General features: G+C 31.9%; 2 protein-coding genes across 2 annotated transcripts; both read left to right on the plus strand.

Moving 5' to 3' along the window:
- Positions 1-371: 371 nt before the first annotated feature.
- LOC121212737 (uncharacterized) lies at positions 372-2431 on the plus strand. The gene is made up of 4 exons (XM_041086126.1): positions 372-637; positions 736-1049; positions 1189-1280; positions 2205-2431. The coding sequence occupies exons 1-3, from the start codon at positions 554-556 to the stop codon at positions 1205-1207; spliced, it is 417 nt and encodes a 138-aa protein (XP_040942060.1). The 5' UTR covers positions 372-553; the 3' UTR covers positions 1208-1280; positions 2205-2431.
- Positions 2432-7289: 4858 nt separating this feature from the next.
- On the plus strand, positions 7290-9305 carry LOC107894210 (uncharacterized). Its single transcript, XM_016819449.2, has 3 exons — positions 7290-7501; positions 7588-7914; positions 8932-9305. The coding sequence occupies exons 1-3, from the start codon at positions 7438-7440 to the stop codon at positions 9189-9191; spliced, it is 651 nt and encodes a 216-aa protein (XP_016674938.1). The 5' UTR covers positions 7290-7437; the 3' UTR covers positions 9192-9305.
- The last annotated feature ends 14247 nt before the right edge of the window (positions 9306-23552 follow it).

The following is a 23552-nucleotide window of genomic DNA, read 5'->3' on the forward strand; positions in this document are numbered from 1 at the left end:
CTTCAAATTTAACTTTTTTTTTGTAGTTAAATGTCTATTAAAATTGTTTTTTATATTTGGATATACAAAACAAACTAGCATAGCATATATATATAACCAAAATTCATGTTGAATTATTATAAAAGTGATTTTAATCAATATTTGGGTGATTAGTAATGTCCTATAATAAGAATTTTAATTTCCCATAAAATAATAAGCAAATTGTCGTAGAAGTATCAAAATTTTATGGATAATCAAAAATTATTATTTAATTAGATATTTACCTTAAAGATTTGAATCTATCATAAAATTTCAAACTATACACTAACAAATCATTATTAAAATTACTATACTTCAAAATTCGTCCACTTTATGGACCAAGAAATCTCTTAGGCTTCGTTTGTTTGCTTGTATTTTGTTTTCTGGAAAATATTTTCATCATTTTCCACTAATTGTTTGGTGGAAAATAAATTCCTACTGTAAAAGCTTTTCCAAAACACAGGAAAATGACGCCTTCTTCTGGGAAAATGTCTTACACTTTTTTTCGGTAAAACATTTTCCAAAACACGAGAAAATGACGCCTTCTTCTCCCTTTTCCTCTTCCCCTTCCCCTTCCCCTTCCCTTTCCCCTTGGGTTGTAAATCAGTGCCATTGCCAGGTACCCTCTTTTATATTCTCTTTAGTCTACCCATTTTTATATCTTCGATCATTCTGATTTTTGTTATCTATCTATTTTTTTCGTTTTCAATCTCTTAGCAAACTTTCCAGGTACCCTACCCCCACCCTAAATTACTCAAGAGCTACACGATTTCGAAGAACAATGACGAGAAAGTTTTGTCAAGGACCAACACTAGGGTCGGTGTTAAGGATGCCAACAGTACGGTTTTTGGTTTGAGCCAAAACTTGAGGTTGTACGTACAATTTTTGGCTCCGGTGAATCGAGGATCGAAGTTCAACAAAGATAAAGAGGAGAAGCTAGATTATTACGTGAATATGGGTTACGCTATTCGGACCTTGATAGAGGAGTTCCTGGACATCTTCTATAGAGAGCTCAGTTTTGATATTTACAGGTTCGGATTCAATTTTCCCGCATTTTATTTCTTTGAAATGGATTAAATAATTGAGAATTCTGTAAAATAAATTCGATTTTTCAAAGTTTTCCTTGTTCATCTGCTGATTTTGGATTCTCATCGTTAAATTAAAAAAAAGAAAAAAAGAGAAAGGGTAAAATGAAAATGGCATCAGCTCAGGCCTTGCCTTCTTCACGGAAACAAGAGCATCTAAAAGCTGGGAAGCTCCAGGTACATCTTTTTGTTTTTAATTTTTTCCCTTTATCGGTTGATTTGATGATTTCTTTCTATTTTGAAATATGATTTTCGATCTAGTAAATGGTTTGGTTACTATATAGTCAACTATTTTAGATATCGATTTCAGAATAGGACTAGAATTGGCGGTCTATTTTGGTATTTTCATATATGATCTGTAGTATATCTGCATTGTCTTGCAATTCTTTAGCAGATCATGTCTGGAATTGATGGTATCTGAAATCAATTATTTTGTTAGATTACACTTTTTGGGAATTTCAATGCTTTTATGCCTTAAATCTTTGCAACTGCCTAAGGTGATGCTATTGGAGTTAAAAATATGACCAATGTTTTGTTTTTCTTCTTAAATTGGATTTGAGAGTTCACTTTTGTCATTACGTGCTTTTGTTTGTATTCAAGCTGGAAAAGATGAAGAAGCTTCACTGCATTTGACACTCTAATAACAGTGATTTTAGATGAAGAGTGTATTTAAGTTGCATAACGATGGCATTGCAGTTTAAGGTTGCCTATATGCGTTTGTGCCTGAGTGAAGTGTCTTATTTCTACTTCTATTTTGTGATGTGTTGAATCTGTTCTAGTTGTTTAGAACTCTTCTTCTAATTTTTTTAGTAGTCATGCATGTTCTACTAGCTAGGGCTGGTAAACAAAAAGAACTCCCATTCTAAATTTCTATGTTTTGTTTTTGAATGCTGTGCCTTTTACATAGTTTGAAAAGTTAATATCCTCCTAAACCGTCCATTTGGTTGATTGGGTTTTGTATAATTTTTACTCTAGATTTATGCTTATGATAAAAGTTTTCTGTTAGACTTTATTACATAAATGGGTTTTTGCAAATGAACAAATAATTATTTAGAGTATGTTTACCAAGTACTGTTACAATTGATCCTTTCTTTCTTGCAGCCGAAGGAATTCCGTAAGAAAAAAGCAGCCAAGAAAGCCAAGAAGGCAACATCTACCTCCCAAACCAATGTTTCTAATGTTAGCAAATGAAAAACAGCAATTAGAAATAACAATTTCTGAAGTGAATAACAATTTATAAACATTTTTTGAAATGTACTTTTTGATGTCTTATAAATATGTCATTATAAGTATCCATGGTTATATTTAACTCATCTGATGCAATTTGACATTCCATAATATATGCAATTTATTACTAGTCTATGTTGTTCTATCTATAAGAACCATGATATAATGGATGAATATATTTGTAGATTTGTGTCTTGTATTTACCATCTTGTCTTTTGGTGTGCATGAGCTGGATCCAGGCTTTGTTGGATATAAGAGGCAAGGATAAGGAGACTCTTCAGCATTTTAGTGATAATACACTGTTTTGTATTTCAAGCCTATTATCATGTTGGTTTCTTAAGATAAGCTAATACTAATGGTTGGTCAAAGAACTCGAAGAAGCTGTTGAAATGAAAACATTGTTGTATGTTTTGAAGCTCCTAATATGCTCACACAGATAATTTGATGTAGAAAACTATAATTTTAAGTATATATATGTTAAGTATAATTTGGCTTCAAAAATTTTCTCAAGGTTGAAGATATTGATACTTTTAATGTGGTGTAATATTAGTTATGCACTTGGACAATGTTGTTGTTATCATGTGGTGTACTACTAATTATGCATTTGGATAATATTATTAATTTCTAGTATTAATTGTGGTTTGGAAGCTAATTTATAATTATTCAATCCTTGTTTTTTATTTTTTGTAACACAATTAGAAATAATTTATTTGACTTTGGTTGTTTTCAATTTATGACGGTTAATGTTCTAGCTTAATAATTGAGTATTATTATATATTTAATTTGTTTTATTTATAAATAAATTATTACAATATATGTAAAAACAATTTAAAATATAAATTTATTAATATATATAATGAACTCAACTAAACAATGAAACAGACCCTAAATTCTTAAATATATATTTGTTTAATTTAAAACAGCTTTTATGAAATTTTTCAAGAAATCTACCAAACAACAGAAAATATTTTACACAAATTCATCCAAACACCAGAAAAGTAAATCATTTCCAGAAACTATTTTCCGGAAAATATTTTACTGGCAAATAAACAGAGCCTTAATATCAATTGTAAAATTTTTACGAAAAGCAAACAATCATGGAATTCGTCTTATGGACCAAGAAATCTCTTAATATCAATTGAAAATTTTTTACGAAAAGCAAACAATCATGGATTAGCGGGGTTCGGGTCTCAAACATAATTTTAAGCACGGGCTCGGGTCAACCTAAAAAATATGTCTATATTTTTATCCAAGTTCGGCTCGGATAAAAATGTTAAAACTTGAATCTGGCTCGACTTTGCCGTATTAATTTTTTATATTATTTTTATATAAAAATAAATTTAAAAAATATAATATGTCAAATACACTAAAAACATTAAAAATATTTCTCAATAAATTAAAAATAAATTTTAAAAAATATTTAATATTTATGCTTAAATAACACTAAGATAATTGCAACTTAACAAGCAAATGTCTCTAAAATAGTAGCAAAATTAACAATAAAATAAGGATTATACAATATTCAAATAATAACAACAAAATAGTAACAATATGATAGCGAAATGACAGCAAAAGAATGGCAAAACAACGCCAAAATAATGGAAACAACATATTTTTATTTTTTACAAATACGGGCCCTAGCCAAAAAAAGCTTATCCGAGGCCTAACTTGTTTAGAAAACGGGCCTCATTTTTTTTGCCTAAATACATTTTTCAGACCTATATTTTTTTTTTCAAACCCTCTCACTTTTCGGACAAACCTTTAAATCGAGTTGGAGTAATTATCTAACCCATAATCAAACCTACATAAAACTGTAATACAAGATATAATTTGTTATTAGTACAGTATCCCTTTATTCCTTCAATTAATGATATGTAATGATATGTATATAAAGTTATCATAGGAAGACTACATCCTTACAAAAATATATACTCAAGAAATTTATAGACCATTATTCTTTAGTAAATATATATAATTTCAATTCTTAATAAGGTACAAACAATACTTTGCAGACATTATAAGCATGTGATTAATACTCAACAAGCTCTATTAGTTATTTTATATAAACACTTATTTCTATAAATTAATCATTAAAAACAAATAATGAAATAGAATAAAAAATTAAGGTATCATAAATGACAGACTAATAATTGTGAAAGGAAAATCATGAATACTTTAACCATGCTTTGATGTCAAATGTAAATTAATACGTTTATTCATAAATAAATAAATAAACATGACATTAAAATTTTAGAATATTTGAAGTTTACCTTTGCCCATGATGCTTTTTGAGGAAGAAGAATACCACTTTTGTTAAAGAAATTAAAATTTTAATTTCTCTCACTTAATTTCTAAAATTTCGATAATACAATTCTGATAGAGAATGTGTATCTTTTCATAATGAGATATAAAGGTTTAAGTTTATCATTTATAGAACACTAATAAGTGTCTTTCCATCAACACACCTATTCATAACATATCCTTTTGAAGAGTTTTAATTATTTAAATAGACACAATTCTAATAATATAACTATTCAAAAATCTTTTCAACTGATGAATTAAATTTAAAGTTAAACAATTATTAATTATTAGATAACAAAAAATAATATTTAATAAATATCATATGGGACACATAAATTCTTACCATACATACACACTAAGTATTGATATACACTTATTCAAGAAATGACAAAAATCAATATTTTAAAGATCCATAATGTGTTTGGATGATGATTACATGTTTATCTATAAGCAATATGATTTAGATTAAGCCTAATGAAGTGTATGAAGTGAATTAGAAAATTGAATGATGTTTGTCGACATTAAATATAAAATCACTTATTTAATTTTGTTATCGAATCTGGTAAGAGATATTATAAATATTATCATTAAATATAAATTCCTCAGCTTTCGCTTAAGAAATTTTTTTATATTTTTTTCTTATTTTTCATAAAAGATAATCACCATTAATAAATTTCTTTCAAACACATTCTTTTCACTTATAGCACAAATACATATATAATTTATAATACTTTCAGTAAATACTAGTTTACTATCTTGATTCGTTTTCGGTAAATTTATAATAAATTATATCAATTAATTTAATTTAATTTAATTTTTTTTATAAATATCAAATTTTTTTATTAAATTAAATTATAAATTATTGTTTTAGACATAGATTATTTTAGATCAAATTAAGGTTGTGGTTATTCTAATATGTTTAAATTTAATATTTAATATCTATAATATTATATAATTTGATCCCTTTACATAATATCAAAATAGTTAATAACCTTAATTATTGTGGTCAAAATGTTGAGGTTGAATTCTTTCTAAAAAATACTCATTCCACCCTCGTGCTGATATATATATATATATATTTGTGTAAGAAAGGTGTTTTTAAGAGAATTGACATAATCATTTTAATCAGAATAATTAAGAATATTAAGTATTTGAATTAACTAATGTAGTTATGAAATGTCAAATTAAAATATAAAGACTAAATCTCAAATGTAAACATAATAAAGAATTCGAAGCTACAATTATATCATTATTTTATAATGATTAGAAAAAGAGTTATGTCATTATTTACTCCAAATAATTAGGACCGTTAATAATTTCGATAGTTAATTTGATTGTAGGAAAACAAACACATATCCCAACTCATCATGCCAAAATAAAAAAAAATTTGTTAAAATGATATTTTTTAAAAAAATAATGGAAATTTTTTAATCAAAATAGTTAAAGATGTTAACTATTTAGACTTACAAATATTTTTGTAAATATAAAGAATTAAATTATATCAAATTAAAATATAAATAACGATAAGCCTTTGGACCTTCTTTTAATCTATAGTTATATAGATTTATATAAACTATTAACGGGAACAAATTATGTCAAATTAAAGTAAAAAAAAATGTAATTACAAATTTTAATATAGTAGGACTAAATCTAGAATTAGACGATTTTAATTTTATGAACTTTCCTTTCACGTTCACTGTCAACACAGCAGTGCAAAGATAAAAGTTGGCGAACCAGCAGAGGCTCTCGATGTGAATAAGGGAACAAACTGCTTCAAAGAAAAAAATATATAGGTGACTTGGAGCTCAATTAAAAAAGGAGGTTGACCCATCAAATCAATATAATCTCCAACTTCAATGAGAAACCAGCTCCTTCCTCTTCGCCTTCGGCTCCACAATTCGAGCTGCCAAATGGCAATCTTATTCTCTAACACCATTTAACACCAAACTTGACCCTTTCTTATGTCTTTCGTTTTTGTCCAAATGAAAATTGTCCCAACAATTACCAAAATTAGGCATGAAGCCAATGGAAAACTGATTAGCCTAAGCCTAGCCTCTGTATCTGAGCCAAGTTGTTTAAACATTAAAAAGTTTTATGTTCTATGAAGGAAACTTAAGCATGCAGACAAGCAAACACGTCTTAGCAAAGTATTCAACAAGAAACCACGTATCATCTATCAATAAAATTGACTCCTGAACTAAACGAAAGCAAACAAAAGGAACGTGAAAACGAAAATTAGAACTAAAGAGCTAAGAAATCCAAAGGAGAGACTGGTAATAGGCCAAATGCGTCTTCAAAGGCAAACCAGAGGCTAAACAAAGCCGGTGTTCAGGGGGGATTGAAGGGGCCGGCCCTCTAAAATAAATTTTTTTCATTTAGGTCTATTATAATTTGTAAAATTTTAAATTAGTAATAGTAAAAATTGTACTTTGATCCCTAAAATGATAAAAATTTAATTTAATTCTCTAAAAATTATAAAGATATAGGCTATTAAAATGGTGAAATTATATTTTACTATTATAAAAATATATAATTTAATTTCGACCCAAAAAAAATTTCTAACTTCACTTCTACCCCTAAGTCGTATTTCTGGATCCGCCAATGTCGATGTTTCCTTCTATATATAGAAAATAAACATACCATTTTTTGTTTCACACTTTTCACATTTCTTCTTCTTTTAAATATATCACACCTCTTTTTATTAGTCCCTCACAAAAAACAATACAAAACGCTCTATTTCGAACATCTTCCGACTAAAATTTCATAGAAATCAGCCTACAAAACTAGCTTCATCACCTATTTAATTATGCCTTGTTTCAAACTCCCCTTGTTTCTCTTCCTTTCTTCTCTGTTCCTCCATGCTTCTCTAGGTGTGCAAATGAAAACATCTCTTGTTTTTATTTATATAGTTTCATGCATCAAACGTGTCTTCTAACATTCGTGTAAATTTATGCAGCTGAAATTATTTGCGAAGATTTGCCCAACGATGTTTGCGCGTTTGCAATAGCATCTTCGGGGAAGAGATGCTTGTTGGAAACGGGGCTGGAGAAAAATGAAAAGGAGGAGTACCAATGCCGGACATCGGAGGTGATGGTAGAGAGAATGGCGGAGTATATCGAGAACGACGACTGTGTGCGGGCTTGTGGGGTTGACAGAAACTCAATTGGCATTTCATCCGATTCCCTTCTTGAGCCACAATTCACTGCCAAGCTTTGCGCCCCTGCTTGCTGCCACAAATGCCCCAACATTGTCGACCTTTTCTTCAATTTGGCCGCCGGTGAAGGTAATGAATTTGCCACCTTTTCATTCTTCCATTTAATAAATCAATAATTATAAAGTAGGAACAAGATAGATTTTTAAAATTGGATAAGTAATCAAATCGGTCAAATCATCAATTCTCAATTCGATCTATTTTATCGTCTCAGACTGGTTCTTTGATTTTGTTAAATAAATACTAAAATTTATAAAAATAAAAAAAATAGTTCAACTAAATTTTATCTTCTCTCGATAATATAATGTATTTTACCATTGAATCTAACATTTGTCAATGAATATATATTTCAAAATTAACATATAAAACTTCGTTAAAATATATTATAAATGTCTTTGTGTGGTGAGAAGTCAATTAACTTTTTTATTAGAATTAGACATAAGTTTACATTTTTTGTCAATTTGATCATTGTTCTCTTTTAAAGTTAACTTTGGTCATTGATTTTTTTTTAAAAGTCAGTTTGCTTTTTTTAACAAAACTACTGACTAAAACATCAATTTTTTTAAAAGCAAATTGACTTTTTTTTTAAAAGGTCAATGACCAAAGTTAACTTTAAAAGAGAACAATGATCAAATTGACAAAAAAATGTAAACTTATATCTAACATAACTGTATTAAAAATACACGTGGATAAATATTTTTAAAAAAAGTCCGTGCAACTTGTCATATTTAAAAATTTCATCAAAATATTTTTTTTAAATAATAAAATACAAGTAGATTTTCATGCTATTTGTTATATTTAAAAATTTAATGTTTTAATCAATATGTTCATTAAAAAACAATTATTCAATTTTTTTTAAAGGTTGATTGTCAAATTCGATTATTTTTAAAAAGTTAAGGGTAAAATTTAGTTAAATAATAATGATTAAATTAGGAAAATATAAATGATTTATGATTAGGCGTTAAAAATTAAATACAATGGAACTTATCTTTTGATTCAAATGAAATCTGCGGGTTCCTCCAAGAGACCAAGCTAAGTGTTAAATGAGGAATTAAATCTAATGATATATTATCCAATGCTTGGTTGCAGGAGTATTTTTACCAGATTTGTGTGAGGCTCAACGCATCAACCCAAGACGTTCAATGGTGGAGTTGATGTCTAGCTCTGGGGCAGCCCTTGGCCCTATTTCAAGTGAAGCTTCAGCTTTAGCTCCAAGCCCAACTCCTCCTATTACTAGTGAAGTTCCTGATTCGAATGAAGCTTTAGCTTCAATCCTAAGCCCATCTTCTATTTCTAGTGAAGCTTCATCTTCAACTTCGTCTCCAGGCCCAACTCCTCTGCTAGGATGATCAAATTCCTTTGTCATTTTTGTTATTATTTGATAATTGGTTTCATCAAACTTATTTTGATTCAAGATGTAAATTGATTTGAGGAATAAATACGGAGTATGGGGTTTGTTTTTATGAGTGGAGTTTTAGCATACAGACAACCGATTTTTCCTTTCTGTCTTCTTTTTCAAACAAACATAGAAATTGTTTTCAATTTCATTCATTATAAATTAAAACAACTACTCCGGGTATCCAAAGATTTTCTTTGCCTCACTCTCATTTTTGTGTTGGTTTTGGTTAGAACTTGTTAACCAATAAGATTAAAAATGGAAGAAGATTGATACGGAATTCGGAAGCGGATTGTAAAGTTTGTTAAAGTCACGGATTTAACTTAGGGCTCAAGACTTTAGGAAAGAAACTTGGATTTTGACACAACCTGAAATGCAATCAAATCCAAGTTAGATAAAACAATTAAAATAAATAACTAAGACAATTAAAATAGAATAATAAATCTATGATTAGAACAATAAGGAAGAAAATAAAAAAGATAGATGAAAAGATAGAACTTGATATGTAGAAGTCCTAAGAAGCCTTGGAAACACGAAGAATTCACAACCCCCTTCAAGCGACTCTAATTTCCCCTCAAAGATAGACACTTAGTAAGAAAAAGTTTAAAGATGATCCCCACAGTCTGAAAAGATTGTTAAAACTGTTTTAGAAGAAAACTCAAGAGAAATTCTTGAAAGAAAAACTTAGAGAATTTATTAAATCAAAAGAGAAGTTGAATAATAATGAATTGTATCATTTGTGTACAATTCAAATGTCTATATATAGGCTTGCTAAATAAATATAAATAAAACTTTTAGGTATACTAGAACTCTAATTAATCTAAATAAGAAGTAGTTTTAAACTAAACTTTCTTATTGACATAAAACTCCTAAATAACTTAAACTACTTAATAATTATTAAAAATTCAAAATAATAAAATGATAAAATAATAAGAGCGGATAAATACAATATTAGGCTCATATATAATAAAAATTAAGCCTAAAACTTGAACCCAATATGATTTAAACTGGAATTAAAAGTCAGAAACTCGTAATTTCCGTCATAATCCCGTCTAAAAATTATGCTTGCTCAACAAAACTGTCATAACTTAAGCTCCCAAACTCAAAATCGAGTGATTTAAAGCATGTTTTGAAGATAAGAGATAGATCTTCGAACTCATGAAGACATCTCAACTTAAAAATGTCAGGATCCGATCCAAAAAGTCATTGCAAGTTTGCTGATTACCCAAGCTTGAATATTGGCAGCTTCGGTGAATGAAATTTAATAAATTTCACCCAATCCGTGCATGTATCATTCCCCCTTTTCTCAAAAAGATTTGTCCTCGAATATTATATTTGATTGAATCTTAGTTTGATTCGCTTGGTCTTTTACATTGTTGTTGAGCCGTGAGGTCATGTAAGCCCATTACATCCATGGGTTTGAAATTGGGCCCTGAGACTCGCATCATTCCCCCTTCCTCAAGAAGATTTGTCTTCGAATCTTTAGCTGCACAAAAAGAAAAGATATTAGAAAAAATAACAATAAAATAAAAAGATACTTACCTAAACTTTCTTGTGCACCAAAACTATCTCCAGGATCAAAGATATGATTTTAATCTCTCAAATGAGCCTGGATCAAGTATCTCTCTTTCTAAAATAAACCATCAACACTAAACAAAGAAATATTAGGCACATGAGTGTTCAAGTAAAAAATAACTTGTAACTTTCTTTGAATATACATGGTAATCTATAAGAATTTCCAACGATGAGTCAAGAATTTCACATAATTATAAAAATCAAGAATGTTAAGATTATTAAAAATTCATCATTAAAGGTAAATATAGAAAATTTTGTTGAGAAAATATATAAAATGCTTTAATAAACCTATATATAAAATTTTGTTGTAAGAGCAAATATATAAAATGCTTTAATAAACCTATCCAGTGCAATAGAATTAGTATTTTTAACCTTTACAAATCTAGATAAACCCATAAAATCAATTGAACTTTCAAACCAAGGTTTAATAAAATTTGACCAAAAAGAAAACATGCTGTAAGGAAAAATAAAATCAGTAGCATACTTATCAAAAACATTTACTGTAAGCCTTCTTAAAACAATTTCTACTGTTTTTTTACCTTTCTTACCTTATAGCACTTGTTGAGAATTATTAATGTTCAACTTATCTCTCCCCCACAAGTAAAAGTGTCAATTTATGGTAGAGTAATGTAATTGGAAGTCCGTCAATGGATCCTTAAAATTCTGTAACAATGAAACACCTGTACCAGCCCATTTTCGGTGAGATCGGAATAGTGGTTTCGGGACCATAAATCCAAGCCAAAACTAAAAATTTATATTATTTTATTTTTTGGTTGGTATTATGATAGGAAGATCACATGAAAATTTTGGTACGGAAATTTTACCGATTGTGTGTTTAATTAGGGAAAGGACTAAATTGCATAAAATGCAAAAATTGAGTTCTAGTAGCTATAGGTATCAAATAGCTATGGAATTCAAAAATTAAGACCCTTATAGACCATTGAAGAGTAGTTAGTAGATATTTTAATGACTCATCCATGGAAAAATTAGAAAAAGGTAGGGACAAAATTGGAAATCAATAAAATTAATAGATGATAATTAATTAAAAAGAAAAAAATGATCTATTTTCATATCATCTTCCCCAAATTTTCTATGGAAACCCTAGGAGAGAGGAACAAAATTTTTCAAGCTTGATAAGGTATGAAATGAAGTCTCGTTTTTAGTAATTTCATATTTTTGGAATTGAGATAGCCTAATCTTTCTATTTAGGAGATTTATTTGAAAAGATATCAAGGTATGAAATTTGGGTCATGGATGAATATGCTGAAAATTTGAAATTTATTGTAGAAAATGAAAATTTATTCATAGATAAACAACTTTTACAAAGCAATTTTTGATGAAAACTTGATTTAGGGACTAAAATGAAAAAGTGGTAAAACCCATGGAAAATTCTAAATTTTTTGAAATGTATGTGCTGTATTTTAGTATATAAATTTCATCTAGGCTTGAAAAGAGGGTTAAATTTCATGAATTTCATTTTCGGAGCCTAGGGACGAAATCAAAAATTTTGAAAAAGATAGGAGCAAAATGGTAATTTTGCCTAGGATGTAATAGGATGCAAATGTGTATGAAATGTGATAGATTAATAGTTAAATTTACCCATATAGATCCGGAAAGACCAACCACAGAACTAGATCGAGGAAAGCAAAAGGTTACGGATTAGTTGAAATTTAAATACAAACCATTTTCAAGGTAAGTTCATGTAACTTAAAAATGCATGTTAATATGCTTGAATTGAATTGTATGATTATGTTGATATGTGTGAGATGATATATACATAATGAAATAGTCTTAAGTTGTGTAATATGGACAAATTATCATGTTCTGGTTGAATGTTGAATTTCGATGGGTTGAGAATAATAGTGAATATGTTGCAGATAGAATTTAGCCCGAGCGGTAATTTTAATGTAAGCCCTCTTGAGTTTAGGTTGTAAATTGGATTTAGCCTGGACGGATAATCCATATTAAGCTCTCTAGAGCGTATGCGTCGGATAGGATTTAGCCTGGACTTGTAATCCTACTGTAAAATGTATGGCTCAAGAGTGTGTCTTTCTATTATGTACCTTAATGGGTACTTTTTCACATGTGTATATTACCCAAACATCCATGGAGATTTCAATAGTTAGACAGAAAAGACTCTAGAAGTATGGAAAGGTGAAATTAATGGAAGCTTATAATGTGATGAGCTCATCTATGTTTACTTGATAGTCATATGAGGTTAAGTGACTAACTTGTTGAATAAGTGTATGTGTTTAGGTAACTTATCCAAAATCGATGGAATGTAACTTTATGTATGCTTGCACTAATAAATATGAACGGTAATTTTTATTTTCTGTTATACAAACTTACTAAGCATAAAATGCTTACTCCGTTTAATTTTTCCTGTTTTATAGTGCTCAAAGCTAGCGAAGGTTGGAAGTCGGTCGGAGCAATCATCACACTATCCACTATCTCATTTTGGTACAAATAGAAATCTCATTTTGGTACAATGACATGTATAAGCTTATTTGGCCAATGATGGCTTGTAATTGTTGTTTTGTAATCTAGCCATTAGAGTGGCTAATAGTGGTCTAAGTTTGGCTATTGTTGAAGTAATATTTTGGTTATCACATAAGTGCTTATTATGTATCGTAATACCCCTGTATGGTAGAATGACAATTATGCCCTTATGTTTCGTATGACTGATGTGCTTATGATTTACATATATGATTGTACTGAGTATGACTTTGCATACACGTATTATTTATGACATGACATACTGCATGGGGTTGGATTATTATGGACGGAGGAAGTGTACGACTTGTAGCCATTCTGTACAAGGCTTTCAGCCTTTCTGTGATACTTATGGCCTATAGCCGTTCTGTTAACTGGCAGTGTTGCTGCAATATTTATGGCCTTTAGTCATTCTGTCTACGGCTTTGAGCCGTTCTGTTGACTTAGTGCCGCAACCGGTGCTAAGCTTGGTGTGTTGGCTGGGTGGGTCGATTTTATCCTCACATGGTGTGTTGGTTGGTACGAGTGGTGTATTGGTTGGACTAGGCTGGATATCTATCTGCATATCTGCATCAGATATTGATTCTGTATTGGGCTTAGGCCCACCTGATTTTGTTAAAGGGCTAGGCCAAACTGTTACTGATATTGACAATGGGCTAGGCCCAATTGATTCTGATGAGGGCTGAGACCCAAGTGAAATTGTACTGGGCTTAGGCCCACACTCATTGTTCTGTTACTGTAATGGGCTCCGACCTAGACTGATTGTAACGCCCCCACGCCCGAAACCGTCGCCGGAGTCGAGCTTGAGGGGTTACCGAACATAATTTATCAAATTAAGAACTTCAAATCATTTGTTTCTACATTTACAGCTTTCTAGCTACCCGCGTCACAGTTACAAGAAAAATCATATCTCGAGTTATGAAACTCAAAATCAAGATCCGTAAATTTTTCCTAAATCTAGACTCATATATCTATTTACTAATTTTTTTCTAGAATTTTTGGTTGGGCCAATTAGTACAGTTTATTAGTTAAAGTCTCCCTTGTTTCAGGGTTCGACTGCTCTGATATCTGTGTATTACGAATAATATATATCTCTATACAGAATTTCATTGACTACAAGGTTTGTTTATCTTAAAACTAGACTCAATAAGGAATCTTTAAATATAAATAATGACTTCTAATTATTTTTGTACAATTTATTATGAATTTTTAAAGTCAGAATAGAGGATCCAGAAATCACTCTGGCCCTGTTTCACAAGGTTTCAAATATCTCATAAAGTATAATTTATATGCCTGTTTTTTTTATCCATATGAAAATAGACTCATTAAGCTTCAATTTCATAACTTTATAATCATTTAATTCCATTTATACTATTTTTAATGATTTTTCAAATTCATGTCATTGCTGCAGCAATATTCTGTTTTAAGGCAAAATTCATCTTTTCATGAGTTGTTATGAACTAGATAACCTATTAAACTTCCATGATATCAAACATGATCTAAATTTAACCATCACCATGACTTATCAATATCAAACATTTTCTCAACCAATCATGGCCATATCATAAAATTATTTACACAAAATAAGTATATTGCTATACATGCCATACTTAAGTTTTACAAGCCATTTACCCAGATGAAAGTCCTTTGGATAGTGTGATCGAACCTTCGACCCGTCCCGATTCCCGAGCTGGCTTGTTCAAAACTACAGTAAATAAAGAGGAGGGAGTAAGCATAAATGCTTAGTAAGTTCATATGTAAATAACAAGTAACATAATAATACAAATATACCAAACAACTTTAGCATGATATCACCAAAACATATATCACATTTCTAAACATCATTCATCATCTTACCACCTTATCGTTGTTGTATCTATTTTCAACCCGAGGGTTAAGAACATACCAGTCCAAAGTGTCTATTTCACAACACTTACCAAAACGTCGCTTGCATCTTAAGTGTTCTTCCATTTCACTAGAAATTTCACCCGTTGAACACATCGGAATACAACTCGGATACACGAATAATTTGCACATAAGTGCCTCATATGTAATCAAGAAATCATGTAACCCGCCCCTAAGTGAACTTAGACTCAACTCAACGAGCTCGGGCATTCACATCCATAAGTGAACTCGGACTCAACTCAACAAGTTCGGATGCCTAGTTACAGTTCACGAACTCGGACTCAACTCAACGAGTTTAGACATTCGCATCCATAAGTGAACTCGGACTCAACTCAACGAGTTCGGATGCTCAACCATCCTAGTGACATGCCACTTGTATCCTAATCTATTCCTAAGGTTCAAACGGGATTTTCCTCGAACACATATCCTTGCCATCTTCCGTAAAATACCAAAACCAATACTCAGTAGTACTTTATATTTAACAATTAATACACATAATTTGCATTTTATTCGAAAATAACCACAAAGCATATATTTCATAATAAAAATCAGCATATCATATAATTAACATCAATAACTTAAAAATAACAATTATGCTACATTATTTACACATGAACTTACCTTGGTATCAAAATATAAAGATTTTGCAATTTAGTCCACAATCTTTTCTTTTCCTCGATCGCGACTTGAATCTCGTTTCTCTTGATCTATAATGCCAAATTAATCTTATTTAATACATACATTCATCAAAACAGCATTTAATACGAACTTTGGAAAAATTACACTTTTGCCCCTAAACTTTTGCATAATTACACTTTTGCCCCTAGGCTCGGGAATTAAACTTTATTCCTTATTCTTATGTTTTATAACATGCTGATCATTTTTCCCTTCTATGGAAACATCAAATTCTTACTCTAACATATACTTGTGACTATTAGGTATTTTTGCCGATTAAGCCCTTTTACTCGTTTTCACTCAAAACCGAGTAGCACAAGTTGTCTAACATAATTTAAAACCCCATATTCTACCATAAAACATCAAAATACACAAATTTCACCTATGGGTATTTTTCCAAATATAAACCCTAGGTTGAATTATTGCTAACATAAGCTTAATCGAGCTACCGAGATTCTAAAAACGTAAAGAACATTAAAAACGGGGCTTGGAATCACTTACTATGGAGCTTGGAAGCTTGAAACAAACCCTAACTATGGATAACCCTTGAAATTTCGGCCTAATGAAGAAGATGGACAAAAATTGGCTTTTAATTTTGTTTTTAATTCATTTTAATAACTAAATGACCAAAATGCCCTTACTACTAAACTTTCCAAAAATTCCATCCATGTCTAATTTTTGTCCATAGACTTAGAAATTGGTCAAATTGTTACTTAAGACCTCCTAATTAATATTTCAATGCAATTTCATACTAAAAACTTCTAGAATGCAAATTTTGCAACTTATTCGATTTAGTCCCTACTTTCAATTTAAGCACTTTAGGCATAGAATTTCATCACGAAATTTTCACACAATCATGTCATATCATATTCATCAAAATAATTATAAAATAATTATTTCTATCTCGGAGTTGTGGTCACGAAACCACTATTCCGATTAAGCCCTAATTCAGGATATTACAACTCTCCCCCCCTTTTAAGGATTTTCGTCCTCGAAAATCTTACCGGTAAACAGGTGTGGGTATTGGTTTTTCATAGTTTCTTCAGGTTCCCATGTAGTCTCTTCTACCCCATGCTTTTGCCACAACACTTTCACAAGTGCAACACATTTATTTCATAGTTGTTTGACTTCTCGAGCTAAAATCTTAATCGGTTCTTCTTCATAAGTCATATCCGGTCGTAGTTCAACTTCTGTTGGTGAAATTATATGTGAAGGATCCGAACGAAACCGACGTAACATAGATACGTGAAACACATCATGAATCTTCTCTAATTCAGGTGGTAGTGCTAGCCGATATGCTACCGATCCAACTTTTTCAATTATTTCATACGGTCCAATAAAACGCGAACTTAACTTGCCCTTTCGTCCAAATCTAAGGACTTTCTTCCATGGAGACACTTTCAAAAATACCTTATCACCAACTTGAAGCTCCATTTCTTTTCATTTCAAATCCGCATAAGATTTCTGTCTATCTGAAGCAGCTTTCAAACAATCTCGAATCACTTTCACCTTTTCTTCAGTTTCTTTTATTAAATCAACTCCATAAATCTGATTTTCCTTGAGTTCAGTCCAATACAATGGCGTCCGACATTTACGACCATATAATGCTTCATAAGGTGCCATCTTCAAACTCGTCTAATAACTATTATTATAAGCAAATTCTACCAATGGTAAGTACCTTTCCCAACTATCTTGAAATTCCAATACGCAACATCTGAGCATGTCTTCAAGAATCTGAATTACTCTCTCTGATTGTCCATCAGTTTGTGGATGAAAGGCAGTGCTGAAATTTAACTTTGTACCTAATGCCTCTTGCAACTTTTGCCAAAACCGTAAGGTAAACCTCAGATCTCTATCCGAAATGATTGACAAAGGTATCCCATGAAGTCTAACAATCTCTCGGATATACAATTCAGCCAACTTATTAAGAGAATAATCTGTACGTACCGGAATAAAATGAGCTGATTTAGTCAGTCTGTCAACTATTGCCCAGATGACATTTTTCTTCCCTGGAGTTAACGGCAACCCTGATATAAAATCCATAGTAATCCGATCCCATTTCCATTCAGGAACCATAATAGGCTGAAGTAATCCTGAAGGTACTTGGTGTTCAGCTTTCACTTGTTGACAAACTAAGCACTTTGATACAAACTCGGAAATATCTCTTTTCATTCCACTCCACCAATACATTTTCTTTAAGTCATTATACATTTTCGTACTGCCTGGATGAACTGCCAAACAACCATTATGTGCTTCATGCAAAATATTTTGAATCAACTCATCATTTTTCGGTACACAAATCTGATTTTTAAACATCAAACAACCATCAGAACCGATTCTGAAATCTGATCCCGTATCAGCTTCACACTGTTTTCTCTTGGCTAGCAAATCTTGATCATTTTTCTGAGCTTGAAAAATCTCTTGTAAAAACATCGGTCTTGCTCTTAACTCTGCTATAATCGAACCGTCATCTGACATTTTCAACTGAGTGTTCATAACTCTCAAAGCAAACAACAACTTTCTGCTTAAAGCATCGGCAACCACATTCGCTTTTCCCTGATGATTATCAATAACAAGCTCGTAATCTTTCAATAACTCTAACCATCTTCGCTGTCTCAAATTCAAGTCTTTTTGTGACATCAAGTATTTAAGACTTTTGTGATCGGTATATACTCGGCACTTTTCACCATACAAATAATGTCGCCAAATCTTCAAAGCAAACACCACTGCAGCCAATTCCAAATCGTGAGTAGGATAATTCCTCTCATGAGGTTTTAACTGCCTCGAAGCATAAGCCACCACTTTTCCTTCTTGCATGAGTACACACCCCAAACCATTTAGATAAGCATCACTATACACCACAAATTCTTTACCTGATTCGGGTTGTATCAACACTGGTGCTTCAGTTAATAACTTTTTCAATTCTTCGAAACTCTGTTGACATTCTTCCGTCCATTCAAATTTAACATCCTTTCGGAGTAGTCTAGTCATAGGAGCCGCAATTATAGAAAATCCATTTACAAACCGCCGATAATACCCAGCTAGCCCCAAGAAACTCCTAACTTCAGTTACATTTTTCGGTGGTTTCCAATCAACAATGGCTGAAATTTTACTAGGATCAACCCGTATACCATCACCTGAAACAATATGACCCAAAAATCCAACTTCCCGGAGCCAAAATTCACTTTTACTAAACTTAGCATACAGCTGCTTATCTCTCAAAGTTTGCAAAACTATCCTCAAATGCTCAGTATGCTCTGTCTCATCCTTTGAATAAATTAAAATATCATCTATAAACACCACAACAAATCTGTCCAGGTATGGCCGAAATATGCGATTCATTAAGTCCATATACACATCAAGAGTATTTGTCAACCCGAATGGCATAACTAAAAATTCATAATGACCGTACCTTGTTCTAAAAGCAGTTTTAGGCACATCTGACTCTTTCACTCGCAGCTAATAATACCCAGATCTCAAGTCAATCTTTGAAAACCATGTCGCTCCTTTTAGTTGATCAAACAAATCATCAATTCTCGGCAATGGATACTTGTTTTTTATTGTCACCTTGTTTAACTGCCGATAATCAACACATAATCTCATAGAACCATCCTTCTTTTTCACAAATAACACGGGAGCACCCCAAGGTGAAAAACTTGGTCTTACAAAGCCTTTATTAGTCAACTCTTGCAACTGCGACTTTAATTCTTTCAACTCTGTTGGTTCCATTCTATATGGAGCAATTGAGATTGGAGTTGTTCTCGGTATCAAATCTATACCAAATTCTACTTCCCTGACTGGAGGCAAACCCGGCAATTCTTTTGGAAATACATCCGCAAATTCACACACAACCGGCACTGATTCAACTTTCTTTTCAACTTCTTTTGTATTAATTACATACGTCAAATAAGCTTCATAACCCTTTCTCAAATATCTCTGAGCCGACATCGAAGAAATCATACTAAATATTGCCTCTGATTTGTCTGGTTCAACCCGCAAGATTTCACCACTTTCACATTTTAATTCTATAACCTTTTCTTTCCAATTTACTATAGCATCATGCAATGTCAACCAATCCATACCCAAAATAACATCAAATTCATCAAACGGCAACAACATCAAGTCAGCTAGAAAGTAATTACCCCGAATCATTAAAGGGCATTTCTTGCATACTTTATCAACTATCACTCATTTGCTTAGTGGATTCGACACTCTAATCATAAATTCTGTGTTCTCAACAGGTATATTCATACTAGACATCAATTTCATGCATACATATGAATGAGTAGAACCGGGATCAATCAAAGCAATAACATTAGTATCATAAAGAGAAAATGTACCGGTAATCACATCGGGTGAGGAAGCATCTTCACGCGCTTTAATAGCATAAGTTCTAGCCGGAGCTCTTCCTTCAGATCTAACTGCTGCATCTCTGGCTACATTCTTACTGCTTGTTTCACTTCCAACTTTTCTCGGATACCTTCCCCTCGAGTCTGCACCACTAGCTTTTACATTCTGAAATTTTTCTTTCTCAGCTCTCTCTGGGCAGTCTCTAATAAAATGATCTAGAGAACCACATCGAAAACATTCATTTGCTCTGCACGGACCAAAATGATTTCTACCACACCGCTAGCACTCGGGTTTAACAAATCTCGTATTTCCCACACTAGCCGTAGAAGTAGTCTGAGATTTAGGACCCACATTTTGCTTCTTAAAATTTCCATATGATTGCCCAGCTGAAACTTGGGAACGAGGGTTCATATTTCTTGACTTTCCGGTTTACTGTGAGGGTGCATTACTCATTGGTCTTTTCTTCCAATTTCGTGTTTCAGATTCTACCTTTTTCTTTTCCTTCAGTAATTCTTCAGCCTTGCAAGCTCGATCGACAAGTACCACCATTTCTTTTAGTTCAAGGATCCCAACAAATACCTTAATGTCTTCGTTAAGCCCGTCTTCAAATCGTCGGCACATCTTGGCTTTTGTAGGAACATATTCCCTGGCATACTTACTCAATCGAACAAAATCTCTTTCATATTATGAGACTGTCATATTACCTTGCTTCAGCTCAAGAAACTCTTTACATTTTTGATCAATAAATCTTTCACTAATATATTTCTTCCGAAACTCTTCTTGAAAGAATTCCCAGGTTACCCTCTCTTTCGGTACCACCGAAATCAAAGTCTTCCACCAATTATAGGCTGAATCTCTCAACAAAGATGTAGCACATTTCAAACATTCTTCAGGTGTACAAGATAATTCATCAAATACCCGGATAGAATTTTCAAGCCAGAACTCTGCTTTCTCTGCATCATCATCAATATTTGCTCTAAATTCTTCAGCCCCTTGTTTACGAATTCTGTCAACGGGGGTTCTGTGAAATTTTATCATATCCACTCCCTGAGGCATCAGAGGCATAGGTTGAGGAATTGGGGGAGGTCGTACATTTGAGTTCGTACGAACGAACTCAGTGTACCATGCACTCATCATTTGGAGAAAGGCTTCCCGATCCCTTTCTCCTCCTTCCTGACCAACAGTAGGGGGTGGGTTTTCAGTCAGCGCTGCCCCTTCAGCCGGAGCTAGCGCATTACTCTCTCCTTCATCTGCCACAGCTGGATCGGGATCCATTTACTATATAAAAATCGTTTAAAAAGGTCAGAAGTTGTCACACTATCACAATTCATACATATGGCATGTATAGCGAAATCCGTACAAACAACACGTAGTCCAAGAACTGACTAAACCTGCTCTGATACCACCAAATGTAATGCCCCCACGCCCGAAACCATCGCCGGAGTCGAGCTTGAGGGGTTACCGAACATAATTTATCAAATTAAGAACTTCAAATCATTTGTTTCTACATTCATAGCTTTTTAGCTACCCGCGTCACAGTTACAAGAAAAATCATATCTCGAGTTATGAAACTAGAAATCAAGATCCGTAAATTTTTCCTAAATCTAGACTCATATATATATTTACTAATTTGTTTCTAGAATTTTTGGTTGGGCCAATTAGTACAGTTTATTAGTTAAATTCTCCCCTATTTTAGGGTTTGACTGCTCTGACATCTATGTATTATGAATTAGATATCTCTCTATACAGAATTTAAATGACTACAAGGTTTGTTTATCTTAAAACTAGACTCAATAAGGAATCTTTAAATATAAATAATGACTTATAATTATTTTTGTACAATTTATTATGAATTTTTAAAGTCAGAACAGAGGATCCAGAAATCACTCTGGCCCTATTTCACAAGGTTTCAAATATCTCATAAAGTATAATTTATATGCCTATTTTTTTATCCATATGAAAATAGACTCATTAAGCTTTAATTTCATAACTTTCTAATCATTTAATTCCATTTATACTATTTTTAATGATTTTTCAAATTCATGTCATTGCTGCAGCAATATTCTATTTTAAGGCAAATTTCATCTTTTCATGAGTTGTTATGAACTAGATAACCTATTAAACTTCCATGATATCAAACATTATCTAAATTTAACCATCACCATGACTTATCAATATCAAACATTTTCTCAACCAATCATGGCCATATCATAAAATTATTTACACAAAATAAGTATATTGCTATACATGCCATACTTAAGTTTTACAAGCCATTTACCCAGATGAAAGTCCTTTGGATAGTGTGATCGAACCTTCGACCCGTCCCGATTCCCGAGCTGGCTTGTTCAAAACTACAGTAAATAAAGAGGAGCGAGTAAGCATAAATGCTTAGTAAGTTCATATATAAATAACAAGTAACATAACAATACAAATATACCAAACAACTTTAGCATGGTATCACCAAAACATATATCACATTTCTAAATATCATTCATCATCTTACCACCTTATCGTTGTTGTATCTATTTTCAACCCGAGGGTTAAGAACATACCAGTCCAAAGTGTCCATTTCACAACACTTACCAAAACGTCGCTTGCATCTTAAGTGTTCTTCCATTTCACTAGAAATTTCACCCGTTGAACACATCGGAATACAACTCGGATACACGAATAATTTGCACATAAGTGCCTCATATGTAATCAAGAAATCATGTAACCCGCCCCTAAGTGAACTTAGACTCAACTCAACGAACTCGGGCGTTTGCATCCATAAGTGAACTCGGCCTCAACTCAACGAGTTCAGATGCCTAGTTACATTTCACGAACTCGGACTCAACTCAACGAGTTCGGACATTCGCATCCATAAGTGAACTCGGACTCAACTCAACGAGTTCGGATGCTCAACCATCCTAGTGACATGTCACTTGTATCCTAATCTATTCCTAAGGTTCAAACGGGATTTTCCTCGAACACATATCCTTGCCATCTTCCTTAAAATACCAAAACCAATACTCGGTAGTACTTTATATTTAACAATTAATACACATAATTTGCATTTTATTCGAAAATAACCACAAAGCATATATTTCATAATAAAAATCAGCATATCATATAATTAACATCAATAACTTAAAAATAACAATTATGCTACATTGTTTACACATGAACTTACCTTGGTACCAAAATATAAAGATTTTGCAATTTTGTCCACAATCTTTTCTTTTCCTCGATCGCGACTTGAATCTCATTTCTCTTGATCTATAATGCCAAATTAATCTTATTTAATACATACATTCATCAAAACAGCATTTAATAC

Source organism: Gossypium hirsutum, chromosome A13 (assembly GCF_007990345.1).
Source record: "Gossypium hirsutum isolate 1008001.06 chromosome A13, Gossypium_hirsutum_v2.1, whole genome shotgun sequence".
Classification (NCBI taxonomy): Eukaryota; Viridiplantae; Streptophyta; class Magnoliopsida; order Malvales; family Malvaceae; genus Gossypium; species Gossypium hirsutum.

Excerpts from the sequence above, each read along its gene's own strand:
- LOC107894210 (XM_016819449.2), top strand. The coding sequence starts at position 7,438 with ATGCCTTGTTTCAAACTCCCCTTGTTTCTCTTCCTTTCTTCTCTGTTC. Across the intron at positions 7,502-7,587 it reads GTTCCTCCATGCTTCTCTAG|CTGAAATTATTTGCGAAGAT; the intron begins GTGTGCAAATGA and ends AAATTTATGCAG. Across the intron at positions 7,915-8,931 it reads CAATTTGGCCGCCGGTGAAG|GAGTATTTTTACCAGATTTG; the intron begins GTAATGAATTTG and ends GCTTGGTTGCAG.
- LOC121212737 (XM_041086126.1), top strand. The coding sequence starts at position 554 with ATGACGCCTTCTTCTCCCTTTTCCTCTTCCCCTTCCCCTTCCCCTTCC. Across the intron at positions 638-735 it reads TAAATCAGTGCCATTGCCAG|CAAACTTTCCAGGTACCCTA; the intron begins GTACCCTCTTTT and ends TCAATCTCTTAG.